Source organism: Empidonax traillii, unplaced genomic scaffold (genome assembly GCF_003031625.1).
Source record: "Empidonax traillii isolate 1590-97213 ecotype Southwest subspecies unplaced genomic scaffold, ASM303162v1 scaffold44:size1908036, whole genome shotgun sequence".
In the NCBI taxonomy this organism is placed as follows: domain Eukaryota; kingdom Metazoa; phylum Chordata; class Aves; order Passeriformes; family Tyrannidae; genus Empidonax; species Empidonax traillii.
The window spans coordinates 1,773,191-1,798,424 of record NW_020955237.1 but is presented as its reverse complement, the minus strand read 5'-3'; the positions used below and the strand labels follow the sequence as shown (position 1 = coordinate 1,798,424).

At 41.9% G+C, this 25,234-nt stretch overlaps 1 protein-coding gene across 1 annotated transcript in view; it reads right to left on the bottom strand.

Moving 5' to 3' along the window:
* NADK2 (NAD kinase 2, mitochondrial) overlaps window positions 1–22,018 on the bottom strand; it is a 31,732-nt gene extending 9,714 nt beyond the window's left edge. Inside the window, exons 1-7 of the mRNA XM_027878733.1 lie at window positions 21,647–22,018; window positions 6,585–6,673; window positions 6,148–6,236; window positions 4,580–4,661; window positions 3,431–3,514; window positions 1,234–1,370; window positions 222–300 (exon numbers count right to left, since the gene is read on the bottom strand). Of these exons, the coding sequence (XP_027734534.1) occupies window positions 222–300; window positions 1,234–1,370; window positions 3,431–3,514; window positions 4,580–4,661; window positions 6,148–6,236; window positions 6,585–6,673; window positions 21,647–22,018 (932 nt within the window). The remainder of the gene's footprint in view (window positions 1–221; window positions 301–1,233; window positions 1,371–3,430; window positions 3,515–4,579; window positions 4,662–6,147; window positions 6,237–6,584; window positions 6,674–21,646) is intronic.
* Window positions 22,019–25,234: the final 3,216 nt, after the last annotated feature.

The following is a 25,234-nucleotide window of genomic DNA, read 5'->3' as shown; positions in this document are numbered from 1 at the left end:
AGAATGTCCATACAGGAGGTAGAAAACCAGAAATTAACATCACTGCACTTACATCTCTAAAAATGCACTTTGTAATCTGCAATAATACAATCAGTGTTAAATATCTATACACTAGAACTGAAACTTGGCAGTAAAATCCCATCACTCACTGTCCAATGCAATGTCATAAAAAGAAATTAAGTCAATTGTGCCTTGCTGTAACAACAAACAATTAAACATACCTGGATGAAAGAGATTCCCCAATGAAGACTTCATTTAGTGCTCTCACTGGTAGAAGATGTGGACCAGAAATGTCAGATCCTGCAGATATTGAATACAGCAGTTTTGAATCACAGGTTTACAACCCAAATTTTTAGAAAAAGTTCATTACTCATTGGAGGAGACTCTGCTGCCTGGATTTGTATTATAAATCTAGTGCTCCATTATCTTCGAGGACTCAATTTTTCACTGATTTAGGCTGTAGCCAGTCACTGTCCTTTACTGGATAAAACAAATATTTGAACCAAGGTCAGTGAGGCAATGACATTTAGGTTCAGACATTGCTTTCCCTGAAAACTCATGGGCAACCAGACAGAATGAATTCTTCTCTTCTGTCAGTTACTCTTCCAGCCAAGAGGTGACAGTGACTTAACAGCTATTTCTGATAAAGTTCAAGGAATCAGACTTTATATCACAAGGTAATTAAGGGGGATTAACAAATTTTTCATGCTGACGAGGACTTCTAAGTGAGCAAATGCAGTGCTGGACACAGGTTAATCAGAGAATTACGCATCTTCAAATCATCACGAAAAAAACAGTTGAAGGTGTTTGACAATCAAGGAATTACCCAGGAAGAGAATCAAGGAATCTCACTTCTAATTTCTCATTTGCTTGCTGGTAGTCTGAGACCAGCTTTTCCAGTTGTGAAGTAAGAAGTTAAGAGTATGTGTGTACAAACACACAACACACTCAAGTGGTTATAGTAACCCGAAGAGGTAGCATTTTAAAAAAGATCAGGTATTTTGACATTAGATAAATTAACTGTGGATACTGAAAACTGGTTCTAATTGTACAGTCCCAAATATTAAAAAAAAAAAAAAAATTCCCTTCTAAAAAACACGGGTCCTCAGCTAATCAGAGCTGTCTCTCAAATGCAGCACCCAGATTTCAAATACTTCAACTCTTACAAATCTTTGTTTTCTATTTCAAGCTATCATGGTAAAGTGATTATACTCTTGTAAGATTTTAACCTACCTTGATCCTGGAATCTTTCATTTATGTGAGCCCTGCTGTGTTGCTCTTGGCTCAGCTGCTGTTCATGTAAATCTACAGGGGTTGGGTTAATACCAGTTCCTTCAAGATACAATCGGATTCTTTGCCGCCACTGCCACCTAAGACAGGAGGAAGAAGTTGGTATCAATAGCTGCAATATTCATTACAGAATTAGATAGGATCAGAAAGTCTTCATTCTCAAAGCAGAACATCATAACAGTTAAATATATTCAAAGTCATGTTTCAAGTTTTATAGCTTCCACTATGACTCCTAAATTTAGAAAGTTAATCACACTAAATCGTAAACGCTTTACACTTCCCAAGTTGCTGCCTAATGTTTTTTGCATGTGTGAAGAGGACACTGGCCAGAAGTAGTCTTACAAAATCATATTAAGAACAACTCTTCTTTTTAGGCATGGGATTCTAACTTGTGAATGAATGACTGACACAAGGATTTTGAAAACAAAAAAGATGTCAAATACAGAGTAATATGTGCTATATTTTTAACATATTTTGTTTGCATATGTCCAGAAAAGCAGCTCTATCCATCCCTTTATACATAAGGGCCACAAGTATCCTCTCATTTTAACAATCTCCCCTAGCCTAGGAATTTAGGATGCATCAGAGGAATTCAGTTGAAGCACAAGAAGGGTATAAAAGTTATGATACAACATTCAGATCTTTTTATTTTTCCCCAGAGATATCAATTCCTTTTTCCTCTTACAATTTAGAGATTTCATGAAACAAAATAGCAGTAGTTTGATTAAGAAAGCAAATCACGAGGAATTGTCATGAGCACATTTTTTCCCCATTCATACTGTTGATACCCAGCTGACAGTCACCAGTTTTTCCTGAAATTACAATAAGGAAGCCTTATGCCTTATATGACTACATTACTCCTTTTTCCTCATTGTCATCTTTGTAAAACCTCATTCAACACATCCTATCTGCCCTTAAATTCCAAGTATGGTTTTAGGTAGTCAGGCAGACAGCTTGCAGTAAGTATCACTATTCCGGTCTCCTTACAGTGCTCACACTAGAACATGTCACATCCCCTAAAAAAATTAGAAAATGGGACTGTATTCCTATTATACCCCTATTCTAAGACCCAACCTATTACACCACTGGCCACCAAGAAAAGAAACATGGGTGATCTGATATGGTTTGTCCTTTATAAATCAATAATGGTGGTTATTTTATGAGACTACAAGGTCAGTGCTTACGTGGATTGTTACATTGACTGACACCTCACGGGTAAGAAGAAAAGACAATTGCCCTTTTCCAGTCTCTGGCACCTCACCACCTCACATACAACTGCAAGCCACCAAAAGTCCTTCCAGACAACCTGATTCAGTTACTCACCTATTTTAGAGTTTCCTTAGGGCCAAATAAATCTGAGAACTGTCAAATGAAACCCCTGGTCAGGTTCTTGCTTAAGAATAACAGTTCCTGTTATTTCAGAATAAAACCCCTCAAGTGATACATATTTTCAGGTGACTGGTTTCTGTTGAATGGTTTGTCATCCTAAAAGTATTCCAGAAAGTTACTACACCACAGAACAATGTCTCTTTTAAAATAATTATTAAGAACTCTTCCCTAGTCTGTCCTTTAAAATTCAGCTTGTTACATCTTATTTTGAGTGAGATTTTTCTATTTGAAGAATATCTAGTATTGAAAACATCAAGCTCTCTTCAGCATGAAGAAAAGCTTTGCCTTACACTCATCTGTTAACAAAAGTTTAGCCACTTTACCTCAGTCACCAAAACCCCAGATGCAACACAGTGACCATTTCCAAGTGCATATGTTTCATTAGCTTCTAATGGCCATCACTGTACTATGTAGGCTTTTCAGTCTTAAAATATGTAAACCAATGTACCCTTTACAGGCATGCAGTTCCTCATTTATGAATTTGTTAAGTCAGAAAAGAAAATCAATTATTGCAGGTCATAACAGAAGGCTTTTTGCTGGAGCTGGCAGTCAATTTTATCCTTTGTATTCCAGTCTAACACTTGACCACAAACTCATTTTCAACACAGTAAACAAACACCTACACCAAATTCACAATTTGAGGCATTAAGATTTTACTAAGCTTCACCTACTCCTTAGGCATGGTACATCATTCATTAAGTAATTTCCAATCCCACTGTGTTTTTGAAAACCAAAGATCAGTGAATCCTACCTGAACTCACCACGATAAAGCTTCTGTAGTGCTTCAGGAAATGAATGTGTGTATCTCACAGGTAAGCACAAGTGACCCTCAGATCTAGTAACAAAAAACGACAATGAAAATGACAGTATATCCCTTAAGATTTGGTACCTTCGAAAAATAAGGTTTTTCCCCAAAAAACTGTCTGTTCAGCTAGTAATCCTGCAGGGATATATAAATACATGTATAGTTCCTGTCACCACTCTGAGCAAGGAATTCAAGTTTAATAAACCTGAGAAGTGAGAAAGTAAATTTCCTTCATTTACACAACTTAGTGAAACAGGTAAGCAACATGCCTAAGATCAAAATAAATCTCATGTCAAAACTAGAAGACTAAACACTGCTCCCCTTTCACGAATGATATTTGATAACTTGCAGGCACTTGTTATTTGAACCCCGCTATTCAAGCTTGATAAGGCAGAATAAATTAGCTGTTAATATCAAAAGCAAAAGTCTAAATCTGGACTTCCCAGCAGACAAAGCCTTGGAGAATTCTAAGTTTTACTTGCCATTGATTCGAAGCTTATACCAACCAGGCACTACTAACACACTGCATCTACCTAACTGCAAGACTGATTTGGGCAGGTGGGTGCACCTTGTGTGGAGTTTATAATAGGACAACAAAGTGCCAATACTTGGCTGAGGAGACTGTGTCCTCTGAGGTATGACATGGTTTACATGAAGAAACCACAGCAAACCTCTTCATCTAAGGCTCTACTGGATCCACCTGTTTCATAAAGAGACAAAGTTTCTGTGTGTTCAGGCGCCACACTTAGCTGCTTTTATCAAGTCCCTCTTCCTGTCTGGGTTCTATACTGCCATCTCTGGACTCAAACTTCTGGTTAATAATACAGGTTAACCAGCTGCAAGTGCTGTTACATTGGTGTGTGAAAATAGTTCTGGCAGTTTAACGCAGTCACACTTAGCCAATACTGCTTAGTGTCATCTCAGATGAGACACGGTAACTCACTGTGGAAACTTTTCTAAAAAAACCAACAGGTTAGCCTGATATCTACAACCCACTAAAACAGACATTTACACTGCCAAATACTACAGGCATGCCTCAAATGCACAATGTGCCTGATATTAAATAAAGCATTTTTTCCCCAAATACATTTTTACCTTTCAGGATCAGTGTTTACTCCAATGACTGGTTTAAATTTATCAAAAACCTTACTGGCTGCCAACAGCATTGTACCATCACCTACAGAAAAAGCAAACCAAAAGTTAGTATCACTTCACATTCTAGTACCCAAACAAAACAGTTCTCATGTGTACTCCAGCATTACCACTACATGCTTTTATATCAACAAACAATTACGTAAGCTGGACAAAAATAAAATGGGACTGCAAAACTACTGACTGTCTTTCAAAGCAGAGCAGCGACAACTGAGTTCAAGATGGCAAACGTGACTGGAAAAAGTACAACTTATCTGACAGCTATACATGCCCAGGCAACTGAATTTGGTAGAAGCAAGCTTTAAAAAAATTTATGGAAATTTCTCAGTGTTTATCAGCAGGTAAGAGAAATTCTTTAATGAATGTAAATTTAGGAAGTATTGCTAAACAAAGCCACAGGAGACAGGAAACAAAACTAAATTTTACTGCAAATCACATAAAAACCATTACTTTAGTTTCATCCCAGTTGTCCTTCTAGAAGGCACAATTTAAAAATCTTATTCAGCCCCAAATAGGCACACTTAGAAGTCTTAGGTATTGGTTTCTCCAGATAATAGTATTTTTTTTCCTGGCTGTTAAACAGCAGGACAACTATAACCTCAATCAGTCTTTGCAGCTAGATATAAGCTCTGAATACCTCAGATGAGGTATCACTTCTCAGCTGCTTTCCTCAACTATGACAAATTTTGCCATAAATGGGCACTTTAGTCTCCAGCCTAGAGGAGTTCTTTGAAATCTACAAGAGTGTATTAGGAAGCTTCAGGAGTGTACAGATATCCCTTTCTACCCATGCTGCATGGTGATCAGTAGCTAAGGGCAAAGTGGACTAGTAGGAAGAGGGAAAGCCACAGTCAAGTCTACCACAGATGATCAAACATTATGTTAGAGCCCAGCAACACACAGCAGCAAATCCCCAAAGAACAACACTGAATGAACTGATGCAATCCAATATTAAAAATAAACAATCAGGTTAATTGTTCTGTTGGTTCATCTGAAAACCACTAATCAGCGGCACCAGATGCTCAGCATTTGCAAATTTTTGTCTGTACCATCCAGCTTGATAATGCCAGTCACTGGAATTAAGTGTGAAATCAAGAAAGATAGTTTGGGCAAGGGGATCAAGTGGTGGTACGTTAGTCTACATCTCACATCCTCCACAAAAAAAGCAGGGTTTAGGGCTACATATAATTACCTGACAGCAAGAAATTTATCCTCCTTATTTGAAAACTACAGTAAATTCCACAGTTTATACCATTTTACACAGGACAATTAAACTTTTCCAATGTGGCCAGGCACTAGGATTCACTTCCTGGTGCCCTACAATTTTAGATACTAGAGGCAGACAAGATGAACACAATCACTCCATTTTGTAATATTTTCTGACAATTAAATTAGCAATTTGCTTTCAAAATGTGCATACCTCAAGTTGTTTCACATGCTGCAAAGTACTTTTGAAAAACATGTCCATGAAAAGATACTGAAACAAACACCTCCCTTCCATAAAGTCATACCTCCTGCAGATATAACAGCATCTGCCCACCGAACTGTCTCTTCGTTATACTCTCGACGTTTAACAAGGCGAACTTCGATCCTCTCATTCCTACAAAATTCAAAAAAAGCCTGAATTCTGTCCTATATTGCTCATTGTCACATCCTTCTGAAAAGCTGACGTGTAACTAAGGAGTAATTACAGCCATATTTAGCTTATAAACACCTGACACACAAACCTTCACATCTTTCTCATTTGTTTCCAAGATGATAACAGAGCGTGCCAGTTAACTGAACTGAGCTAGTTCACATGATTTTTTTCTGGAACAACTGCTCATCTGCACTCTTTTGAGTACTTCTATTTTAACAGAGCTTCTAACACAAAGCTTCCCTTTGTTATTTTACACTATCTATGGGTATTTCACTGCGTCTGAAATGCTCAGCATCCACACATTCTTACCTTAAACTGTCTACAACATGCTCCACGTTTTTTGTATGGATGCGATGCCGCTCCAGCAGACCAGCATAGTTAGATCCCTTCAAGGCAAGCTGTAAGACACAAATTGTTTTGCAGCAGTTAATCACTACAGTAAGTGCTCTTGAGTAATGCAAATATAAAAAAGCATGTATTTTATCTCAGCACAGATACGTATTTTTATAAGCATTCCATTAATTACATCTTTATATACACAGCAGTCAGCTTATATTGATGAGTTCATTACATTAATCCCGTGGCCACAGCAGCCAAGAATTACAGACTCTAAACAAATATGCAAACAAGCATACTACACTGACTTCCATGCAACTTCAGACACTTTGCTCTACATAAATCAGCATCGTTATACTACCTAGAGTTCTATCATGTGCTAAAAGCACCCAGACAAACAGTTAGCTAATTACCATTCAAATTAGAATAATTGTGCTGTAGAGAAAGCAGACAACAGAAAAAGCAACAGGAATGATAATAAAGAAAACGGGAGCCAGAAATACCTAGAGCATTACCCTTCAATTGTATTTGAGCTAAAATGGAAGATTGCCAAGTGCTTACAAAGGTGGCATTTTCTCTGCATTAAAAAAACCTTAAGGACAATCTACCTAGTGCCTTTGGTACTGTTCCCTGGATTGTATGCCAGGTTTTTCAAACAAGCTGATGTAAATACCAAGACAGACAGTGCAGGTGCATTCTAGCCTCATCCTTCTTGGAAGCTGGAGAATTGGAATACTTAATGTCAACACACCCTTTAGACCATGGAAACACCTTGCAGTTTATACAGACTCTTATGAGCAGGCAGGTGAGACTGCTGACTGAAGATTAGTTTTGCAACAGGTTTCTGTGCGAGTAATTCAGTCACCATCTGTCTGCATTCGTTCCTCACCTTATTTACAGTGCTCATTTGGGGCTGGTACTGCCAAATTTGTTTTTGCATGGAGATTAAGCAAGTGAAAGGATGAAAAGGATGTTAAGAGAAAGGTGTTTATAAATACATTCATAATGAAAGTGATCCTACTTTGAGCAGCAGGCTTCTGAAGCTCCTTCTAGATGGAATTAATCACCAATTATACTGTCACTGTTTCCTTTTCCCTGACCAGTTAAAACCAATTTATCAGCACAGAAACAGAACTCCTCCTAGAGTTTGCATAGAGAAATTTATCTGTGCCAGAAGCTCTGAACAGGCACTTCCAGCAATTTATTCAAGTGCTTTTACTCAAAGTTTTATAACATTCCAAGAGAAAGTGGTGCCAGACAGCCTCACCTAATCCCCTTTTCACAGACTCACACTCTACAGAGCTCCCCAGTGAAGGGGACATGACCAGCAGGATATGACAACCAAAGTTAACGGCAATCCAATACCCAAAAATGCAATCTTTATTCATCTGACACCCGTTGTTGTCAAGAAATCCAACCACGAGCTAAGTACAAAGACTCAGCATTGAAGAAATTACAGAAAATAACGCTACTAGCTGCTCCGGAACTACACTGCTGTCCCACTCTGTGTGTTTACAACTGGCGATTTAACTTGCAGGAACAAAATCTTCAGGCGGTCTTACAGTTGGGATCAGGAAACCACCTCCAACAGAGGCTCTGAGGCTGCCTGGATGCCATCAACATGACCACACAGAGACATGATCATAATGTGGACGATTAGAAAACAGCCAGCCAAATATTTCAAGTCATCTTCATAAAGCTTGCTGGTACTGGCTTACTAGAGTATAGGGTGTTACGTCCCATTAATTGTGTCACACACTTAAATCCTTTGTTTCCACTCCTGAACTATAATGCTTGTGCACTCTGTACACCTCTTGCTCCTCCAGAGTCCATGGTGTTGCACCAGGAACTTGAATGGTGCCAACTGGGGGCTCTGGGGATGGAAAGAGTACACGAGGTCATGGCTAGTTACAGCACTGCCCATTGCTGGGTCTGCTGTCGGACTCTCATCATCCACTTGGAAGCGAAAGGAGGAAGTGGAAAGGAGAAACTAAGGTATTAGCCTCCCACTGGCATCTGCTGCCAAGCACCATAGGTCTAATTTGTTAGAAGAACTTTCAATTGCATGTTTGAAGCACAAATTGATCTTGCTTTACTACCAGAAGAACAAGAAATCCACCAGCAAATAATCTCTAGAAAACATTGACTGTGTTACTAAAATCACGGTCCCCATTCATGCTTCCTCTAGAAATATCTTCTGCAAATGAAACACAAGCACCCAACAAGCAGACTGCTGCAGCAGCACGTTTTCCAGGCTGTTGTTAATTCCACACAACACAGAAACCACAAACTGCATCTTGCAATTTTATGTTCCTCATTTATTTGGCTTATTTGTCAGCATGTTATCTTTCAACTTGGTGGAAGAGAGCTTTTATTTCAGAACAATGATGGTGTAATAAATCTCTCTGTGATCACTGTGGTATTTTTGAGTTACCAACATCAGCGGTGAGCCTACAGCTGACATCTTACTGCAGTACTAAGAAAGAAAGTTACGGGTAGTGCCAATGCTGTGGAAAAGAGTCTGTTCTGTAACTTACATTTGCCATAGCTGTGTTAAATTATTTCATCAACAGCTTCAGAAAGCAGAAGAGGCTGCTCAGCAAATAAGCTACCAGTACCTTGACAAATGGATGAACAATTTCAGCAGCACTGCAGAACAGGTATAGAATATGTAGAGGTCTCCTCTTTGAATTTAGTTCTAGAATAAGTTTAAGCAAGTATCACTAAACAACAAGATAAATGAAACATTAGGGCCTTGAGTTTAAATAGCTAAGCCACAACTATGGAGCTAACAATTGATCTAATTTGCAAAAGGCTACAGAGATTACAACACTCCATTCATCTCCAGCCATATCCCTCTAGTTTAAAGATAACTAACTCACAAGTTCATTCATCTAAGAACTCAGAAAGGGACAGCCTGTCTGAGCCTAACCACAGTCAACAGGATTGCTAATCACCAGCTGCTTTTCATCTAACTACTTTCAAGAACCAGAGAAGTGCCTACAGTTCTTATGGTCAGAGGCAACAGAATCAGAGTGGTTGAACTGGAAGGAACCTCTGGATGTCAACTGGTCCAACCCCCAGCTCAAAAAAGGCCACCTGGAGCCACGTTCACAGCACCATGTCCAGATGGCTTTAGAAGATCTTCACAGATGGAGCCTCTACCGTATCACTGGGCAAACAGTGCCAGTGCTCAGACACCCTTCCAGTGTTCAGACAGACATACCTGTAATTCAGTCTGTGCTCACTGCCCCTGCTCCTGCCTCAGGTCCACAACCTGAATACCACCCTAAAACTATGACAAATACTGCATCTCAAAAGAGCTTTCCACTGAGGATAAAGAATAAAATAAACTGAGACCACCATCTGCTTTTTACTTGGGAAGAGCTGAAAGCAAAGATCAAGCAGTCAAGTTACTGTGTGTGTGATCATCTCTCTGAAGAGCCTGGCAGGAACTCGGTATGTACAGAAAACCCAAGACTGCAAAACAGCCTGGCTTCTGAGCCCCCTGATCAGACAGACCCTTAAACCCATGCCAGGCGTGGGTCTTACCAGGCTTGGGTCTTACCAACTGACTCCTCAAAAAGGCACAGAGGTGTTAGCTTCTGCATGAAGACAACTTGCAAATTCTTATTCCTTTGGAGGAAGCTCTGATCTACAATTAGGCCTATTAATCTGACCTCAATACCCTGCAAGATTGCAAAATAAAATGCATTATATACATGCATAATAATATAAATGAGAGCTATTACAGAGAAAAGTGCATTAGCACATGAAAGCAGAGACAAACTGGACACAAATATGTTCAGGCATAAATTCAGTAGTGGTCTTAAACCTCACAGCAGAAATGCAATGCAAAGCAGGCCTCCAGAAGAGCTTGCATTGGAAAACACACTCATGGAAACAGAAAATGTTCTATAATGGAGATACTTTTCCTTAGAGGACTGAAAGAGAAAAGATATATATTGAAAGTCTAAAAATAGCTCTTCTTGTATATTCTGGCCTGATCCTTCTTTAAGGAAAGGATAATTTTTCAGAGTTCCTTAAACAGTCACTTAGGCAAAGAACATTTGCTTGACTGCCTTCCTTCTGGAATCTTAGCTCTTACCTCTGGCAAGTCTCACCTTACTCAGTTTAAACTGTGGGTCTGTTGTCCTTGAGTAATGCTGGTCCTCCAGGAAAATGCTGCAACACAAGGACATGGCTTCTAGACACAAATACAGAAGCAACACGAAGCCAAGCAACTTGAGAATACCCATGTTGTCTACATATGTGGATTATGACCTTTGATTTAGAGAATGGGGAAAAGAAGAGTCATAGATGAGTCTTACTGACATTGCTAAACTAAGCATTAGGATAAAAGTGTATGTTCTCTCAGTACAGTAACGTGATTATTGTCCGGGGTGAAACAGTCAATGGAGCGCTTTCTACATCTCATCCCAGTACACTGAGATCAGAGAACCATAGAATTCTTTGGGTTGGAAGGGACATTAATGATCACCTAGTTACAACCATCCTGCCCCAGGCAGCCTTGTCCAAGACAGTGACACCTTCCACCAGACCAGGCTGCTCAAAGCCTGACCTAAGCTGGACTAACCTTCACGTAGCCTTAAACTGCCACTGCACCAGGGTGCAGTTATTGCCTCGGTGTGCCAGTCACTTGTTTTAGGATTGTTGTTCAGTCAAGAGTTAAACTAAATGCCTGACTAGAAAGAAGAAAAAAAAAAAAGGAGGGAAAAAAAAAAAAGAGAGAGAGAGAGAGAAAAAGCACCAATCTAGAAACAATTGCTCTCTCTCAAAGTTCTACAATGAACTTGCCCACACATGCACTCAAGCAGGAAAACAAGAACAGATCACAGCTTTCCAATCTACCAACCTTTCTGTTCTACGGAAAGAAGCACCAAACAACCCAAATGGATTTAAAGAGCAATAGCTAAACACAGAAATTTGAGTTTTGACCTAGAGAAGAAAATGCTATTAACATTATAGGTATAATAATCTATTATTTCTAAGCAAAGTACAGGACTTTTAAAAGCTCAGTATTTTCAGATATTGTCCCTCAAGATTTAACCACACATCCCGTATAAACCTTAGTGCTCTCAGTTTTAAAAGAAACAAGCTTTTGATAGGCATATAGGAAAAAAATATTTTTCTAAATACATTAAATTCTGAACTACAAACAACTTTGAATATAGCACATGCTTCAAACCCTATGATTCTTTTAACCTTCCTGACAAAACTTGACTCTGACTCAAAACTTCCTTAATTACCAAAGTCAAAGACTGGCAATGTACAGCTGTATGCAAGTAATGTTCCAAGTTCTAGTGTTAACTACTAGTTAGGGTAAATCTCCATCTGTCATGCCAAAAACAACTGCAGTTTTCCTCAAAGGTCAGGCACACACTGAACTTTTGGATTTCTTATGAGCTCCAATCACATATTAAGTTTTTGTATTTCTTAATGTAAGAATAATCCACACACAAATATGTGGGATTAAATCATGATTCAGCTTCTGAATCTTAGATAATAAAATGCCAAAGATGAAATGGATAAATATATACTGAGCAGTTAGCCATGGCAGAACTTGCGCAGTAGAAATCAGCACTTTGGAGACATATTTCAAGTGCCCCACAGCAAAGACTAGAGGGCAGCCATTAGCAACCTGGAATCACAACTCTGAACCATTAATGTTTTTTTTTTCCAGCATTAACTGGCACTGATGGGGGAACTGAATTTGGTACAGACAACAGATAGCAGGTTTGGATATGACACCCACTTTCACACTAAATACAGGACAGCACACCGACTCTCAATTTTTTCTAATTATAGCAGAAGAAAAGTATCAGTCATGAGCTTCAATTGCTGTATTCCCACTAATGACAATGAGTTTGCTGATACCACCAAGCTGTGGGGTAAAGTCAACACACCAGAGAGTGGAGGTGTCATCCAGAGGACCTGGACAGGTGCCAACCCCACGAAGTTCAACAAGATCAAATGCAAGGTGCTGCACCTGGGCTGGGGCAAGCACCAGCCTTGATAGCAGCTGGGGGATGGAGGGATTGAGAGCAGCTGTGTGGAGAAGGGCTTCAAAGTGTTGGTGGCTGAACAGCTGGACATGGCTCAGCAATGTGTGCTCACAGCCCAGAAGGACAACCAGAAGTAAACTGCACCCAAAGCAGGGTGGCCAGCAGGGCAAGGGAGGGGATTCTGTCCTCCCCGCTCTGCCCTCAGGATAACCCATCTGGAGCACTGCATTCAGCTCTGGGGCTCCCAGCACAGGAAGGACATGGAACTGCCAGAGTGAATCCAGAGAAGGGCACAACACTCATCAGAAGGCTGGAACACCTCTCCTAGGAAGAAGGGCTGAGACATCTTTAACCATGCCTTCCAAATCAAATCATTCTATGATTTTGAGACTCTGCTTTCACAGAAGTTGCTTGACATTTCCCCATTCTCAAACTTCTTAAAAGAGGAAATGTGGTCTCCTAAATGCTTTTGCTCTAGAAATACTAAATGCATCATCTGATCTCATATGGTTTTCCTATAGAAAAAAAACAAGACTGTACAATCACCACATTTTAAAAAACAAGTTAGACAAATTTAAGCGTTTATTGAAAAATTCCAGGCTCACTGAATAATACTGTTTGATAGGTCTCTGGTTCAGTGTGGTAGGTTGACCCTGACTGGATGTCAAGCACCCACCAATGCTGCTCTATCACTCTCCTCCACAAGTGGACAGGGGAGAGAAAATATAACAATTTTCTCATGAGTTGAGATAAAGACAGGGAGACGTCACTCATCGATTACCATCATCAGCTAAAGAGACTTGATTTGAGGAAATTTATAAAAAATTAAATTCAGAGCAAGATAATGAGAAGTAAAACAAACCTTAAAAAGACCTTTTCCCCACCCCTCTTTCCTTCCCAGGCTCTGCCTCTTCCCCTCCAGTGGCGCTGGGAGGCAGGGAATGGGGCGTACGGACAGGGAATGGGGCGTATGGACAGGGAATGGGGCGTACGGACAGGGAATGGGGCGTACGGACAGTTCATCACAGGTGGTTCCTGCTGCTGCTCAGGGAGAGGAGTCCTTCCTCTGCTCCAGCATAGGGTCTCTCCCACAGTAGACAATTCTCCACAAACTTCTCCAACAAGCTTTCCCACGTGCTACACTTCTTCACAAACAGCTCCAGCTTGGGTCCCTTCTGCAGGGTGCAGTCATTCAGGAACAGGTTGCTCCAGCACTGGTCTCAAGTCCTGCCAGCAAACCTGCTCTAGTGTGGGCTCCTCTCTCCGCGAGCCACAGGTCCTGCCAGGAGCCTGCCCCAGCACAGGCTTCCCATGGGGTCACAGCCTCCTTCGAGTACATCCACCTCCTCCAGTGTGGGTCTACCCTACGGGCTGCAAGTGGATCTCTGCATCCCCATGAACCACAATGGACTGTGAGGGCACAGCTGCCTTCCCATGCTCTGCACCACAGGGCACAGGAGAACTTCAGCTCTGACACCTGGAGCAACTCCTCCCCCTCCTCCTTCACTGACCTTGGTGCCTGCAGAGCTGTTCCTCTCACACATTCTCACTCCTCTCTTCTCTGCGAGCAATTATATCTGCACAGTATTTTTTTTTCCTTCTTAAATATGTTATCACAGAGGTGTTACTAGCACCTTCAATTGGCTCAGCCTTGGCCAGCAGCCAGTCTGACTTGGATCCATCTGGCACTGGCTCTGTCAGATATGGAGGAAGCTTCTGGCAGTTTCTCACAGAAGCCACCTCCTGTATTCCCCCCCAGTACCAAATCCTGGCCATGCAAATTCAATACATTCAACCTGTTGCTAACAATAGGGAGGGCTTCAGCAGAACCATGTTTGTATTACTAGAGAATTAACCCATTTTGGGACACTGAGCTCTTTCAAGGACCTGCAGTCCAGCTCATTCAGACTAGCACAAACACTCTGAAGTGAACCTGAGAACCAGTGTCAGTAAGCAGCTGAAGGTCCTGAGTGAACTTAAAATGCACTGGTTTCTGATAATGCAATAGCTAACAATCCAATCTCCAAAGTCAGTGCACTGTTTACAGCATGGCTTTAATAGTGAGTATCTGCTTTAGGTAAAGTAGCAGAGAAACCATGCAGCCTCCTAAAACAAACTCCCACTGAGAATCAGCAGCAGCCAGGCTCAAGTTTAAGTTTTAAATAAGAATTAAGTTTTCCATTACAAACTACTGCTGAGTTGCAAGCCATAGGCATTAAACCCAGTTCCTCCCTGCTTCCCAGTCTGGGTTATTATTTATTATACAGGCTGTTTGCTTTTATAAAAATGTGCTAGGTTAATTGATGCAGTACTTACCATACTAGAAAGATAAGAAGGCTGGTGTTACCTGACCAGCACTACTGACTGATGTACTGACTAGCTGTCAGTTGCTCACAATTGTTCCTAATATTTTTCCTATACACCTGCAAGGTTTCCGCTGTTTTGCTGCAATGCCCTGCATCCCGTAGAATTTAAGTCGGCTGCTTTAGGTACGTATTTTTTTTCCCTTACACTTTCCTTACTTTTTTCTTCAGTAACTTAGACCACTCACTTTCATTAACATGGTCTCAACAGTTTTTCAAATGGTGCCTTTGTATCTGCTATAGACTGGTGATTGTGAAGTGTTTTGCATATTTTAGTATTTTGCATCCCTTTATTTCTGTAGCAACTGACTTCACTGGCAACATTATGTTCCTGAAGCTTTACAGAAACGCTGCTTTAGGGCAAGAGTTTGATCCACACATGAACAAAAGTAAAATTGCCATAAATTGTTTTCTAATTCTTCATCCACCACATTAAAGCCTTATTGTCATTTTAACCACATCTGAGGAATACACAGTTGTTTGCAATTCAAAGGCTAATGCAGAGCAAATTGTTGTGCTAACTGTAAACAGAGCAGTAACTGCTTTCTGCACTGACACGTTTCTAGAAACTTTGTGCAATCCAGGCAGCACAATCACTCAGTTCTCATTAATTCTGCACAACACCAACATAATGTCATAAATCGCAACTAGCGAAGTACTTAAAACCAATATTGAAGTAACTTCCAAAAAGCAGCCTTTTTCAGCTGTATACAGTATCAGATGCTCGGTGATATAATCCATGAAGTACAATTCAGGTACACTGAAATGCCTCCTATTTTATATGTATTTGTTATATATGACTTAGTGTACTTGAATGGTGTACTGGAAAAACAAATGCTATGGAAAAAAATAATTACTACATCCTATTTAATTGTTTCCATCATTTTCCAGACTCCTCTTATGACAGAGCAACAACATGGAAGGAACTTTTTAATAAAGCAGATGAAAACTGAAGTTACTTAACACTGATGCAAGTATATCAAATTGCAAAGGTAAACAAATGTACACTACGGTTGTGTAACTTGTGTAACATCTACACCCATCTCAGTTTCCAGTGGACTAGCTCAAAGATTTTATTTCCTGAAAAAAAAGCGTCTTTATACAGTCCAGGTATGCTGTAACCTGTGTCTTGAATTCTGTATCCTTCAAATTCACTAAACTGAGTTGATATTTCCCCTCCTCTTTTCAAGGTAAGGTAAAGCATAGTACAGTCCTAGCAGTTTTTAAACTACTACCTGAAGGAACAGCTGCTGAAATAATTCACATTACAAAATAAACAGAGATGGGTAGTCCGAACTCAACAAAACAATTAAAAGCTTCACACTATGACCTCATTCAGTAAGTTTCTATTTAAAGATACTACTTCAAATGTACCCCTGTATATCTGGATGTACAAAAGAACACAGACATAAATGTCTTAATACTTACTGCTTTTTAGAGGAGCAACTTTTTTTTAATTATCTGCTAAGTTATTTCATTTTAAAATTAGAATTCAGTTGAACTTTGAAGTTTGCACATTACTTTTTCCTTCTGCTACCTTCCTTGCATCTGTAAAAATTCCAGTGTTTTGAAAATATTTAAGTACTAAATAACTGCAGTGGATCACAGGCATCTGCACTGAAGCGCAGTCCTCTAAATCAGAAGTTTAAGAATGAAATACCTGGCTGGTTTCCAAAATCCTATCTTCAGGTGCCGATGTGAGATTTACTAACCTGTAACACTAGTACCCAGGAAAGGTAATTAAAAAGGGATACTAAAAAGGGTATCTTCCACCATTTAACATAAAAGATAGTAAAGAATTTTCCTGTAATTAAAATCAAAAAAATCATTTACCTATCAAGTTGTAGGTAAAATAGTACAGTTCCCACAAGAGAGAATTTTCTTAAGAGACACAAAAACATGTAGGATAGTAACAACTAGTGTTATGCACATCTAAACTAGGAACTCAGGGGGATGGGAGGGTAGTGTTTTTGTGCACGCACACACCCCCCCACACACACACACACCTCTGTGGGGTTGTTCTGGTGCAAAACACAGAAGCTTCAACTGAAGCTCTCCTACCTGCTGGGCAACAATCCTTCCTTCCTTCCTGACCAGCCCAGCTCCCTGTGTTATTGGTGGTGCCCTATGCACCACCTGTGTGCCTCTTTCAGGGGAGGCAATATCCTGCTAACAATGTTACCTCTTCTCCAACAAAATACCAGTTTACAACAAAGCCCTCTGAACTTCACATCACTGAGATGAGCACCCCTTACCAACCTGTCGCAGTGGTCCAAATGAGCCAAAACTTGTTCAAAATAACTCTAAAACTGTGCTCTCCCTCCCTGCTCCAAATGATGACAACGTACACGAGCCACAATAGAGTATCAGCTGTGGTCCACACTGAACCATTTCCTTCCAATTAAGACCAAAACAAACCTAGCTTTTCATATGACAAGACTTTTTCAAAGGTAATTAGAATTGTGTATGAAGCTGAACTGTTTATGTTTCCTAAATACTTTCCAGCCATGAGAAGTCAGCAGCTACATCACATCTGCACTATCAAACAAAACAAAGAACAGAACTCAGGAAATTAGTCTTCTCTATTACTGGGGTATTAAATTCTCTTAGTTTACGTAAGGACAACAGCAGTGCTTGTTCTGCATGGATTTACTGAAAATGAAATAAATAGCCAGAACATACAGTAACCTTCAGTATTAGTTGACTGGATCATTTACTTTTGTAACCAGTCATATTTAGATACTAATCCAACTAAACAGGTCAGAAGAAATGCAAACTGCTGTCACTTCTGGTAAGCAAACTGTCTGTATGGACTTGGGAAAAATATTAGTATTTTCATCTAACTTAAAGATGGCAACTGCAAGTTTTAGAAATCCAGTAGGCTCTTCAAATTTCATGAAAGAAAAAAAAATATTCCTTGCATGATCTGATGCAAAGAATTTACTGGTGCAGCACTTTTTTTTAAAATTCCAGATCATTTGGAGGCATTTTCCTTTTGCAGTATTAGAAGAGAAATCTCATTTTTATAGGTCTTTAATCCCCCTTCAGAAGTAAGGACTCTGAAAACCTCCCCAGTAAAACAGCATCCAAAGCACTCAATTATGCTTTTCAGAATCCTTCAGCATTAGGCCGCTACTTATGATAGTCGTGTGTTTGTGTACACCTATAAACAGATTTAAAGGACTTGTTTGTAAGCGTGTAATAATATCTGCCACAAGACAGGTAAAAACAACTGCCTGGAGCAAGCATATAGAAAAGCAATGGAAGAATTAATCTTTCACAGATCTGCCAAACACTCCAAAGAGTGTTTGCCCTTTTTCTCCATCTCTCCTGCATCTGTTTTGCTCTTCTGCTGTCTGGACTGCTTCTTTACCTCTCCTATCTCTGTTTGCACAGAGAAAGAATTCAGGAATTGTGACCTTGCAGCTTTGACTTTGCAACATTTTACAGTGTTTGTATAATACAAATCACCTGGGGTCCAAAGGAAAGGCCACAGAAGGATTTAAGCCACAGGCACTCAGGGCCTCTATGGGTTATCAGAAGTGTCAGCCAGTCTGCCTTGATACCGATGTTCTGCTTCTTGGAGTATTCTGTGATTTTTACTGGATATATCATACATATGATACATACTATGATCTGTACCGTATTTTAGTATGTATTGGTGTATGCCAATGATTCATCTTCAGCCTCCTTAAATATGGAACAAATCCCATCTCATTAGGAAGTGTGCCCAAAGGCACCACCTTTCTGCATTAAGTGATTGCAGCTTCAGTCTTAATACATAAACACACTAACTGCAACAGCTAAATTCAGGGCTCCTCTCCTGTCTCAGCGGTCAGGTAGAACTGTTTAAGCCCACAATTATCATTATTTGTGCTATACTAAAATCTGAAGCTTCCAAGTAGAGGCATCAGTTATCTTCTAGAAACTTGCAAACATTTCTTCTGCCCACAACTGGTAGGCAAATGAGTCGAGGTACAGTTGGTCAAATCTAACCCTGGAACAGTGCCTTGAAGTTGAATTTCTGTACTTCAGATGGTTAGCATCTGGACAACTGAAGGTCTGTGACAGATGATGACAGCACTGTGCTTCCTTCTTAGACTCCCTCACACCGTGATGCTGCCACACCACAAGTCAGGTCCAGGGTCACCCAAGCTTGAGCCCCTGCAACATAACACAATCCCCACCACCACGTCTGGGTTAGCCAACAACTCCAAGCACCAGGTAAACCAAACCCCTCCTAAGCTCCTTTGCTTTCACTCTTTGTCTCTACCCCAACGTGAGGCTTTCATATGAGCCTCAACTCTCACCCTCCCCTCTGTGTGGTCCTTCAGCACTGCTGAGCCGCAAATCCAAAGGCAGTAGGTCTGGGCTCTTTTCCGAGATCAGTTGCCTTGAAAGCAGCTTATAAAGTCTCCCCAGGAGAAACAAGGAGAGCAGAGTGCAGCTAACTTCAGGAAGCAAAATGCATCATGTTCCCATGTAGCCAACAAAGGACATGGCACTGCAGGGAAGGACACTTTGCAGAGATCACTCTGTTATGAAGTGGTCTCTGTCCACACTAGAGAGGCTAAGTGTCTCCTGAACTTCAGATAACATTATCAATAAGGCTGCCATTAACTCAGTTGGAGGAAAAACAATCTGAGACCAGAGTCACAGCAAAATGCAAATACAGAAATGTTTACAGGTCAGCTAAAAAATTTAAGGAACTGGCAGTAAAGATAACTCTTTCGCTCTCTTTTTTTCTATTTCAAAAATAGAATTCTAGAAGAGCTTTTCAGTGTGTTCTTGCACAAATCTTCGTATTCCTGCCGATACAGCAAGAGCTTAGCTCAGTATTGCTACACACATAGTTAGGCAAGTTAGGCTTTGTCTACCTGGCGACACTGAGTTTTATTGCTGCAATTGCTCGCAAGGAGGCATTTTCAGGGGAAAGGTTTTTTAAAAAAGTAGCAGTCTTAGAACAAAAATTCTAGAATTCTCCCAAATGTGCAGAATTGTCTTATACATGTAAGTTTCTCCAAAAGGACAAATCCTAAGGTGTTTCTGCAACTACTACAATCGGCTACTGAGTTCACAGTTACTTATTTTAAAATGAACCTTCAGAGTGACACAGGTTACCAATTACGCAAAACATGCATTCCTGTGAGAATGGAAACAGCAGCTTCCACTACATTGAATCAAAGGATGTGCAACACTAATGACGCTGCTCACTGACTGATTCACTGTCCCAGTCCTGCCTGTACACAGCAGTTAAGGAAAAGTAACCAAACGCCCTTTTGTTTTTCTTGGTTTTAGCTGAACACTGAGGAAAACCTCTATAACTAAACATGAAATGCTTCCTCAACAGAAGCTTAACTTAAAAGGAAAGCAGTCTTACAGATGAGCTGTGAGAGACATTGTTTTTCCATAACCACCATATGAGAGGAAGTACAAGGACCTCTCAGCAATAGGATCCCACAAGGGAATCAACAGAGAATGATGTTTCCACATTAAACCTGTTGATATATGAAATATGACTAGAGAGCTATACAAAACATGTAAAAATGTTTGGACGGGAATTCCATAGGAGATGGATTAACAAATGAAGCACACAGAAAGATGTTAGAACTGTCTTGCTTTAGATAGTGTACTTTTTACCCCAATTCTTTATAAAGCAAGGCTATGCAACCATATAATTTGTCCCTGCAACATAAGTTAAGCATATGTACAAGTTTAATCCAAACATTGCAAATTAACAGAGGTCTAAAATATTTTAAGTTGTAAGAGACCAAAGACAAGACAGACACAAATTAATGGTCTTATGTGGAATAAAGACAGTAATATGTGCTCATAACCTGGCCTGCTGGCAGCACAGCACTCCAGCAGGTACCATTCTTTGGTGCACCAGTGGTAGATGAACAATGGAAGGAGGCAGACATAGGGTAAATGGAGAACTGGATGAAGTCACTGACCCTGGGGGAGATGAAGACATAAGCTGCTGTGTGCACATATCAATTCTTAGAGACACCTGCTTTCCTTAGTACAACTTCATTAATGGACCTTAATATGAAAAGCTTCTTAGAGACTAAAGAAAAAGACTTTTCTAAAAACTTCAGCAAGGGGGACATATGTGACGGTGAGATTTGACTGTCCGGGAGGAGTTCTTAGGAAAATATGTAAGGATGAAGCAAAGATGTGGAGCAAGGAAAGGATAAAATGTGAATGAATCCTCCCTAAGTCTCAGAGGGGATTTTTTTGCTATACTGTGCTTTCCTCAGCACGCACTTCTCTAGCCTTTACATTCCACGCTGCAAGGAAAAGCCTGCAGCTTGCTGAGGGCTGCTGGAATCCCTCCGAGGGTAAAACCCAAACACGCTTACTACACAAATCCCTCGGCAGGCTGCAAGCGATGAATGAAGGGCGGTTCAGTGGCGCGGCTCGCACCGCTCTGTCCATCGGGGGTCGGGGAGGCAGCAGGGGGAGAGGCAGAGCGAGAGGACAGCGGACTGCCCCGGAGAAACCCCGGGGACACCCGAACACAGAGGCCCGATGACCCCCGCGGTCCGGGCATCCCCCCGGTGACCCTCCCGCCGCCCGACCCCGCCGCGTCCCCGGCGGCAGCGCCGGCGGAGGCCGTGACCGCCGCCCCCGCCCCGCCGCTCACCAGCTGCTTGAGGTCCTCCTCGGAGAGCCCGGCGTAGCGGTACCGCTGCTGCTCGAACTCGTACCGCGTCGTCTTCACCACCACGGCCACCCGCGACGGCCGGAACCCGCCGCCCGTCGCCCCCGGCCCGCCGCGCTCCCGCCGCCGCGGCTCGCAAGGTGCGGATCCTGTCGCCCCCCGCCCCGCCGCCGTCGCGGAGGGGCTCAGACCGCCGAGGGCCAGCAGGCGCCGGCGAGCGCCGGTGAGCAGCGGCAGCCCCGGCGGGGCGGGGGGAGCCGCCGCCGCCCCGTAGCAGAACAGGGCGGAGCGGCGAGCGGCAGCCCCGCCGGCGAGGTGGAGGCGGGCACAGGGAAAGCCCCGCGCGGTGAACATCGCCCGGGCTGGCTGCGCCGCTCCCCGGGGCAGGCGAGCGGAGCGGGCGCGGCGCTGCCGGCGGCGGCTGCGGCCGCTCTGCGGCGGCGCCCGGCACACATGGCCCGGCCGCGCCCGCCGCCCCGCCCCCCCCGCGCGCGCCCGCCGCGCCCGCCAATCGCGGACGGCGCCGCCGGGCACCCGCCCCGGGAGGGGGCGGGACCGGGAGGGGCTCGCCCCAGCGCGTGCGCCCTCCGCGGCCAACCGGGGGGCAGCGCGCGGCGGGCGAGGGCTCCGCCCCCACGCCCTCTGGAAGCGCGGGCCGCGCATGCGCCCTGGGGGGGGGGGCCACTCCCCCGCTCGCCCCCGTCGCGGCCCCGCCCTGCCTGCTGGTGGCCCGCGGCGCGCGGGACGGGAGGCACGTAGGCGGCGCGCGCGGCGCCCTGAGGGGACGGCGGCGGTACCTCCGGTGTTTCCAGTGGCCCCAGTGCCCCCAGTGCCCGCGGGGGACAGTGACAGCCCTTCCCCCTACCCCCCGGTTGATATTGTTGAAGAGATGTCAAAGAGGAAAAAAGTTACGCGGTCCTAGACCGCGTGAGCGGAAGCCTCACGTACTCGTGTTGCTGCTCCGGTTCCCAGTTTTTACGGTGGTATTACGGCACGGCAGAAAGGCGAATACGAACAGGTATTAGGATATTTGCGAAACTTAAGATAGGCTGGGGCATTATACAGGAATTCTGAGATTAAACAAATAGGGCGGTCTCCCCCCCCCCCCCCCCCCCCCTCGATCTCCCACACGCAGGATGGCAACAGTGCCCCCATTTTTTGTGAAACAAGTACTATGCTGTCCCCATGAGCAGGTGGATTCAGGGGTCGGTACCAAGCAGGCTGTGGAAGTCCCAAGGTGGCATTGCCTGCCTGGGAGGCTGGCCTGCTTCCCTGTAAAACTTGCCTGAGGAAAAGGTCTCTGAAAGTTGGAAAAACACAACAGGTGTTCTGTTTTAGAAGGACTAAATAGCACGTGACCATTAAATGACCTCTGTTGAGGTTCTGGCGAGAAACACATTGTTTGAAAGCTCTGCCTCTTATCCATGACTGTTCTGGTGTTAGATCACAGTGTGTGAGGAAAGGCAGGAAGATGCAGTTCCCATGGGGAAGGATCAGGGAGCAGTGCTCGCTGTGAGTGCCACGTAAAAAAAAAAAAAAAAAAAAAAAAATTGATCCTGAGTTACTTTTTAATATTGTAAGCACGTTCTCCAGAAATGCTGTGAGAGGTTTCCATCATTATTAATAACTGCCTGCTCAGGCATCAACTACCACAGACAGCACTGCTGCACCAAAGGCCTCACTTAGGCCCGTATTTCTCATTACTCACCTTGCTCCTTGATCTTCCCCTGGGGAAGTCATAGCCTCTGGCTGCAGGTAGGGATTGAAGCAGGAGCTCTTGCCTGTCAGTGCAGCCCTCCTCTATACACTATCACTAATCTATATAGAGACAGAGTAGCCGGAGCCAGTGAGCCTTTCCCTGCTCTTTGTATAACGATATATTTGTATAACAATACAAAGGCTCTCTCCAGTCTTTACTGATGGGTAGGAGGATTTTCTATCTACAGATTAGCCTAGCCTTGAAGGAAACTATCACAAACCAGATTGCCAGGAGAGTAATTAAACACAACTAATTCCTTTGCTAACCAAAAAAATGCCTTGTTCTGTGTAACAATTAGCTTTTGTATTGTACAAAGCCATAAGTAATACAAGATCCTGGAGGCTCAAAGGATATAGGAGGTTTTTAAAAGTTATGCCTCGGTTCTGAAGGTATCTATTTTATAACTTATTTGACCATTGAGGTGCTTCTCTAGGATTCTGTACTTCATGTATTATCTATTTATATTTAATTGTTTTGATCTTTGAAAAACAAATCAGCTTAAACTACTAAGGCAAACTTGGATATGGAACAGTATTTGATTCTGAGATCATGCTATTATCCTGTTATGGTCGTTTGAATTAATGCTCACAGCAAGCTTATAAGCATAAAATATATGCATTTAAAACTGTGAATTCAAATCAGTAGATGATATCCTAAAGTTCTGGAAACAATACTGAGGCACAGAGCATGAAGTGATTCATCCATGGTTCCCAGAAAGAAGTGTCTGACAGACTAGCTGTCAGATTTTCTGATACCCCATTGTCTACATGGAAAAGGGTTTAAACTTTTGTAACATATAAAATAAAGTTTGTGGAACATTACTTCCACTTTGCATCTTACTTTGTAAATGGACCTACTTACAAAATATTCAGTAGACACTAACCCCTCCTTTACTACAATTCTTGATTTGAATTTATGCCTGATATATAGGAAGAAGACACAAGTATCTGTCAAATGACACTTTATTTTGAGATGTATTCAGTTTGTGACATATGACATGTCTTCAAGCCTCATTTTCAATGACTTCAGAATGATATACCCAAGGGAGTAAGGTACAGATTAGTTTATACAAAATTAAATTAATAAATACAGGCATTTTAGCCTGGTATCTTTATAGGATACAAGTATGGAGTAGGATTGAATTCCCGCTGTAATAACTTTTTTAATCCCTGGCCAACCACAGGTAACTTTGATTTGGGCACAGGGGGCTAAAAAATTCTTCATAGAAACAGATGCCTGCAGTTAGAAAAATATGTTGCAGCAAGGAGTTATAATACATGAGGTAAATTTCAAGACACATATCCATAGAAAACCAGGCATCCTTGGCTCTACGTTTTTCATGTTATATAGAGGATTTTAAAAAAAAACCTAAGTAATACACTTAAAATAATCTATTCTGTGTTACAAAGTAACTGGGAAAATTTCTATATAAACACTAAATGATTTCTTAACTATTTCACCAGTTGCAAAACTGACAATGCATGACTGTACTAGTAGTTTAACATAAGATGATCTCCAAAAGTAGCCTTTTTCTACCCAAAAGGATGTAAATATTATTTCTAGTATAGTTGCATCTAGGACAACTGTTCATTTTGTTGAACATACTCACTCCTTATTGAAGGCTGTGAATAATGCCTTCTTGTGACAGTTTAATTCATAACCAGTGTAAAAGTAACTGATTTACATTTATTTACATTCTCTAGACTTTCTTTGTGTGACCCTAAGTGCTACTGATACCTGAAAATGATAGTGGTACCTTTGTATTCAAAATGGTAATGTCAGCTGCATTCACAGAGGAGGAGGTAAACACA